General features: G+C 37.8%; 1 protein-coding gene across 1 annotated transcript in view; it reads left to right on the forward strand.

Annotated features, from left to right (window-relative positions):
* LOC106869517 (elongator complex protein 4) overlaps positions 1 to 6,875 on the forward strand; it is a 113,698-nt gene that overhangs the window by 90,169 nt on the left and 16,654 nt on the right. Inside the window, exons 3-4 of the mRNA XM_052976836.1 lie at positions 1,824 to 1,855; positions 2,088 to 2,195. Coding sequence (XP_052832796.1) covers positions 1,824 to 1,855; positions 2,088 to 2,195 — 140 coding nt within the window. The remainder of the gene's footprint in view (positions 1 to 1,823; positions 1,856 to 2,087; positions 2,196 to 6,875) is intronic.

Below are 6,875 nucleotides of genomic sequence, written 5' to 3' on the forward strand. Positions count from 1 at the left end.
TGTGTGTGTGTGTGTGTGTGTGTGTGTGTGTGTGTGTGTGTGTGTGTGTGTGTGTGTTTTGATATTTCACTTTGGCATTGCAAAACTAACAACCTGGTGTAGAACTCAATATCTGTATGCTTTTGAATGAAGCGTTAGATGAGTATAGAGCGGTAACAAGAGAATGAGATGACAAAAGAATAACCAATTATCTTATGAACTTCATTAGCTTACAGCTGTTTCCACTATAAGGTGTTGTGAACTCATAGTTGAGTACCTGAGTAACACCTTACAGTTTCATCAGAGCCTCAAACATGAAGTGCAATTTATTTGGGCAAACAAAGACATTTAAGTATACATAGAAGAAGGCAATTACCAGTTCCTAAGATTATTATCCGTTGTTCCTTTGCCATCTCTTTTCTTGCATATATATATATATATATATATATATATATATATACATTTCAAGGGTTGAACAGAAAGAACAACAAAGACAAAAATTAGATGAAAACACAGCAAACAGAAAACGAGAGGAAACATAAATGGAAAATTAGACAAAAACACAATACATGGAAAATTTGCAGCTGATTTCCCCCTTAGTCAATGTCCAAGACATCTTAGTGGTTTTGTGCTTTTAACATTGAGAGTACTCCATCTTGGCAGTGCTAGAGCACTAAGCTTCTGGGAAAAGCTAACAAGTGTATACAAAGACAGAAACAAACAAGACAAGCTAAAATAATAATACATATGCAACAAAAGAATAATACAAATACAACAGAAAATGAGTAATTATACATATACAACAGAAAGAGCCTTTCAGCTATCAAATTAATGTAGTGAGGTGGCACAAAGGAGAAATATATATATATATGACCGAGATGCCTGGCATCTTGGCATACTGACAAAGGACCGAGGTGCCTGGTGCCTTGCCATACTCAAGAAGACCTGTACTCCACCGCAGAAGTGTTACGACTGACCCTTCTGGTGGTGTACAGCACTTGTGGTAGTGCCACAAAAAAGCACCCATGCTGTGACATGTAAAAGAGCCTGTGTGGTGCCACGTAAAAGTAACCAGCACACTCTGTAAAGTGGTTGGTGTAAGGAAGGGCATCCAGCTATGGAAACCATGCCAAACAGACTGGAGTCTAGTGCAGCTCCCCAGTTTGCTGCTCTGGTCAAACTGTTCAACCTATGCCAGCATGGACAATGGACGATGATGATGATGATGATAATGATAATTATATCTCTCTGCCAAATTAGATTGGAGCCTGGTGTTGCCATCTGGTTTCACCAGTCCTCAGTCAAATCGTCCAACCCATGCTAGCATGGAAAGCGGACGTTAAACGATGATGATGATGATGATGTAGGTGCAGGCATGGCTGTATGGAAACTCTGCTGAAGCCTAACTCTTCGAAACGCTTAGTTTTAGAATGGTGGCAGCTGATGAAGTAAATGTTCTCTATGTGGCCTGTGTGTTTTCTGTACTCCGTTTATCATTTTGTCTACGTTTTGTTTGCAACGTCATGTACCCAGATATGCATCTATATATACAGGTAGATGTAGGTATGTACATACATGTACGTATATATATGCATTTACTCATTTATTATTTGTATTATATATATATATATATATATATCAGAAGTGGATTTTCTATGGCCAGATGCCCATCCTGTTGCCAACCCTCACCTGTGGCTGGATGTGTTTTCATGGAAGATCAGAAATTAATGACATTGCTTGTGTGACAGTGACACTCATTCTCAGCTGTCACACACACTCACACAAACACACATATTTACTCTATTTGCCTGTGTTTATATTTGTGTCTCTTTGTCATGTGTTAGTTGCTAAAGAGTATTACCATCATATGAGCCATGTCCTTTGCTTCCAACCTGCCTTGGAAACCTATCCATGATAGGAAATATCTTATTTTGTAACAGGTGAGGGTTGGTAACAGGAAGTGTATCTGGCCATTGAAAAATCTGTCTCAATGAATTCATGCAAGCATGAGAAAATGTGGATGTTGAAATAAAATGAGTGCACACAGATTCACATACTGCTTATATCTACCAAATTTTAATGAGGGGAATTTCTCTCTTGTTTTGTAGGAACTACCGAAACCTATTGTTGATGATGTCACCCCGGCACAGTCAAACATGATGCAGACAGATGAAATGAAGATAGCTTGGCGTTACCAACATCTTAATAAATACCAGGTGGGTCTGCGCAGCACTGAGTGTATGCAGGGCAATATATGATATAGTACTGCATGTGGTGGCACATGGCTTAGTGGTTAGAGCATTGGGCTCACAATCATAAGATAGTGAGTTCGATGCCCAGACTAGGTTGTGTGTTGTTCTTGAGCAAGACACTTTATTTCACATTGCTCCAGTTCGTTCAGCTGTGAAAATGAGTTGCAACATCACTGGTGCCAAGCTGTATCAGCCTTTGTGTTTCCCATGGGTAACACTGGTGGTGTGGAGAGGGGAGGCTTGTATGCATGGGTGACTGCCGGTCTTCCATAAGCAACCTTCCCCAGATTTGTGCCTCAGAGGGTAACTTTCTAGGTGCAATACCATGGTCATTCCTGACCGAAGGGGGTCTTTACCCTATTGTGTGTGGTGAGGATTATGACTGTTAGGGCAAGGAAGTATGGTAGTGCATATAAATTGAGTGAATCTGATGCCATCTTCAAAATGTATAAAAAATGAAGTAGCACAGTATTTTTTTTCCCAACCAACGTGAGTGATAATGCTCAAGATGTTAATTAACCTACTACATAAATGTTTAAAATGTAATTAATTAGTTATTGTCACATGTCAACTAAGACCAGTGTGTGGGAAACTTTGAGCTGATGGATGCATTTGATGTGAAATAATTTGAAGATTAATTTTCATTACAGGCTTGAAATATCTGTCCTTTGTTTGTATGGAGATAAGAAAAGGTTTTGTTCAAAATGAGAAAGTTGAAATCAGTTGATCAAAAGAAACAAAGGATGTTAGAAGGATTTTTTTGTCCTTAGTATTCACACAGATACTTGGTTGTTCAGGTGTCTATATAGCAGGACACACCACATTAGTGGTTCCCAACCATTTTTTGTCTATGGTTCCCTTTGAATTCTATTTTACTCTACTAGACCTCCAGAGCAATTCGATGTATATTAAAAAATATCCTACTGTATTTTTATAATTAAATATTATTAGGAATGGCCATACAAAAAATATTTGATATTTTGTGTATTGTAGAAGTTTAAGCAATTTATTGCAGATAAATTTTAACTGTAAAATCATATATGGACCTCTGAGGGCTAAATGGACCCCGATTAAGGACCACTACACTCCATCTCCTTACCTTTCAACAAGTTTCAAATTTGGAGTGAAAGGTGTCCTGATAGACACAAGTATGTGTGTGTGTGTGTGTGTGTGTGTGTGTGTGTGTGTGAATCTGAATTTGTGTGCCTGTATGTGTGTGCCAATAAATGAATGTATGTGTGTGTGAATCTGAGTCTGTGTGTATGTGTGTGTGTGAATCTGAGTCTGTATGTGTGTGTGTCAAAAAATGAATGTGTCTGCATGTATATATTTGGAAGAATAGAAAACAAATGAGCTCAATGATATTCCAAAAATTTTATTTGTTCTCTTTGACAGCCATTTCGAAAACCCCACTTGAAAGCAATGTCAACTCTATAATAAGCACCTAATTAATTGTAATTATTAAATCAATTCAGTTATATGTGACATGACAGTCATTTCATCAGAAAGATTTTTGAAAAATGTAGGCACAGTCATGTCTGTGGTATGTGCAGGCATGGGTGCGTGGTTAAGAAGTTTGCTTTCCCCAACTGCATCAGTTCAGGTTCAATCTTACTGTGTGGCACCTGGGGCAAGTGTCTTCTACTATAATCCTGACTTGTACATGGGTTTGGTAGATGGAAACTGAAAGAAACCCATCATGTGTGTGTGTGTGTACACACACACTTATAAAGCACTCAGTTTACTCTGTAAATTATCTTAATTTTTCAAAATTAAGATAAACAAAGTTCTCTTTTAATCTAAAATATACTCTCTTCCATCTATCTGGTAGATGGAAGGCCCTTCTTCCAAAATTCAAGGCCTTTCTTCCAAAATTCAAGGCCTTTCTTCCAAAATTCACTTGTCCGTGATGAAAAATACTCTTCCAGTACTGTTCTGGCCTTGTCTACAACATTCATATTTTTCACACCCAAATGATTTTCAAGACTGTGGAATATATGTTAATCAGATGGGGCAATGACCAGCATAGATGGTGGGTCGGGCATTGTTTCCCATTCAAACTGCTCCAGCCTTTGGAATGTCATCCTCACTGTATGTGGCTGAGCATTATCCTGAGGGAAGAACACCCTTTGTCTTGAAACCAAAGATGGTCGTTCTTCTTATAAATGCATCCTTTTCAAGAAATATGTTATCTTTTGTTCTATAAACTCATAAAAACCCTGACGAGTTTCTACCCCATATAGTTAAAAATTATACCTATTCTTAGCATATAACCAAATGCTTCGTTCAATTAGGAGCATGAACCAAAACATATATGTAGGTTTTTCACATCTGCCTTTACTTTTCAAGCTTTAGAATTTATGATTTATTTGTAATGTTATTATAAAAAATTTCAACATTTTTATATCATACAAATAAATTATTTATACATCTATCTTTCTCCATTTTCTTTCTTTCAATATTAATAATATGTATTACTACAAAAATCCCTAAAATATCATCGAAATGTTCTCGTTATATGATAGTGATTAACCTGTGGAATTTTTGGGATTATATAATCCCTAATGTGGATCTAACATCCTTGAATTGACTATATATATGTATGTATCTATATATGTACGTATCTCTCTCTCTCTCTCTCTCTCTCTCTGTATATATATATATATATATATATATATATATAAGTATAACTGTATCAGATTGCCATAAGGGAAGCTAGGAGACAGGTTTACTTAGCCAGAGGGGAAGCAGATAAGAAAAAATTTTCCAATGTTCTGCATTATAAGGACCGAAGCTTGAAGTGTTTTGTATTGCAAAACAGTGTGCGAGAGAGAATCATGATGTCGTAGGAGAGAAATGTGTCAGCATGGATCATGGCTCACTTGCATTTAGTGATGCTGCAAAGAGAGAAAGACTTGGAGACACTACTATGAAAGGCTGCTAAATGAGGAGAATGAATGGGAGAAAGAGAGTCTGCCAAGTGTCAATCCAACAGAGGGACCAGCTATCTGAATTGACAGTAGCTTGGTAGATAAAGCAATTAAGGGTATGAAGACAGGGCAAACCCCTGGCCCATCAGGAATCACTGCAGAGATGGTTAAAAGATCTGGTGGTGTAGGCTATAGTCTAGTCACCTGTATAGTCAACCAGGTGATACATGAAACAGTCATACCCAATGACTGGTGTAGCAGCACTATAGTCAAATGCTACAAAGGGAAATGTGATGCATTAGATGGGAATAATTACAGGGGTATCAAATTATTGGATCAGGTGATGTCTTTGTGCAGCTGAGGATTGCTCTGCATTTTTAAATTGATGTAATGATTACATTGTTCAATTAAATGGAGTTGCATGAAACGATCGTACTGTACTACCTCTGGGTATCCTTGTTGCTTATTTTGATTTTAATCACCTTACTTTGAAATTGTATGGATAATTCCGTACTAAATTCTGGTGCCTAAACATAAGTACCATATTCACCTGAATCTCTCTCTCTCTCTCTCTCTCTATATATATATATATATATATATATATATTGTTTAACGTCCGCTTTCCATGCTAGCATGGGTTGGACGATTTGACTGAGGACTGGTGAAACCAGATGGCTACACCAGGCTCCAATCTGATTTGGCAGAGTTTCTACAGCTGGATGCCCTTCCTAACGCCAACCACTCAGAGAGTGTAGTGGGTGCTTTTACATGCCACCGGCACAAGGGCCAGTCAGGCGGTACTGGCAACGGCCACGCTCAAAATGGTGTATTTTATGTGCCACCCGCAGAAGAGCCAGTCCAGGGGCACTGGCAATGATCTCGCTCGAAAGTCCTTACACATGCCGTGGGCACAAGTGCCAGAAAGGTGTGCATGTTTGTGTCTTCTTGTCTTGCCTTAAAGTGAATGAATGTCATTCATTTCCATTATTCTGAAAAATCATGTCTGGCCATAGAGAAAATATTATGTTGCTTGGAAACAGATGAGGGTTGGTGACAGGAAGGGTGTCTAGCCATAGAAAATCTGTCTCAATAAATTCTGTCAAACCCACTCAAACATGGAAAAAAAAACCGGATGTGAAATGATGATGATGATGAAAATCAAATCAACATTGCTGTTATAAATATAACGTACAACTAGGATATAAAAAGAAAATAAGTGTTTATAAAAAATGTGTTCAGTAAAAATTTATACAAACAATAAAAAAGTATTGTAATAAAACGCAGTTAAGTTAGTTTCAGTGAAAAACATTTAGATGAAAATGTTTAGAGTGAGAAGGAAAGAAAAAAATGGAGAGTGTGGGTGGAAAGGCAAAAGTTAAACTAATGGGAAAGCAAGATATGTCATCTAAATATTTCGTAGCAAAGTAAACTAATTATTGAATGTGCATGACTCTGTGGTTAGAGTGTTGGGCTTACAATTATGAGGTCGTGAGTTCAATCCATAAACACCATTCTAAAGCAGACACTGAAGCTCAGTGCATTCCTTGAAACGCATTTCAGATCTGGTCAAACCATCCGACCCATGCCCGCGTGAAACATGGACATTTGATTATGATGATGATGATATGTATGTGTTGAGTGCCGTTTTCTTTCGCTTGTCGTCTCAGGAGTGGCTGTGTGGTAAGTAGCTTGCTTACTAACCACATGGTTCTGG

The sequence above is a fragment of the Octopus bimaculoides genome, chromosome 25 (assembly GCF_001194135.2).
Source record: "Octopus bimaculoides isolate UCB-OBI-ISO-001 chromosome 25, ASM119413v2, whole genome shotgun sequence".
NCBI lineage: Eukaryota > Metazoa > Mollusca > Cephalopoda > Octopoda > Octopodidae > Octopus > Octopus bimaculoides.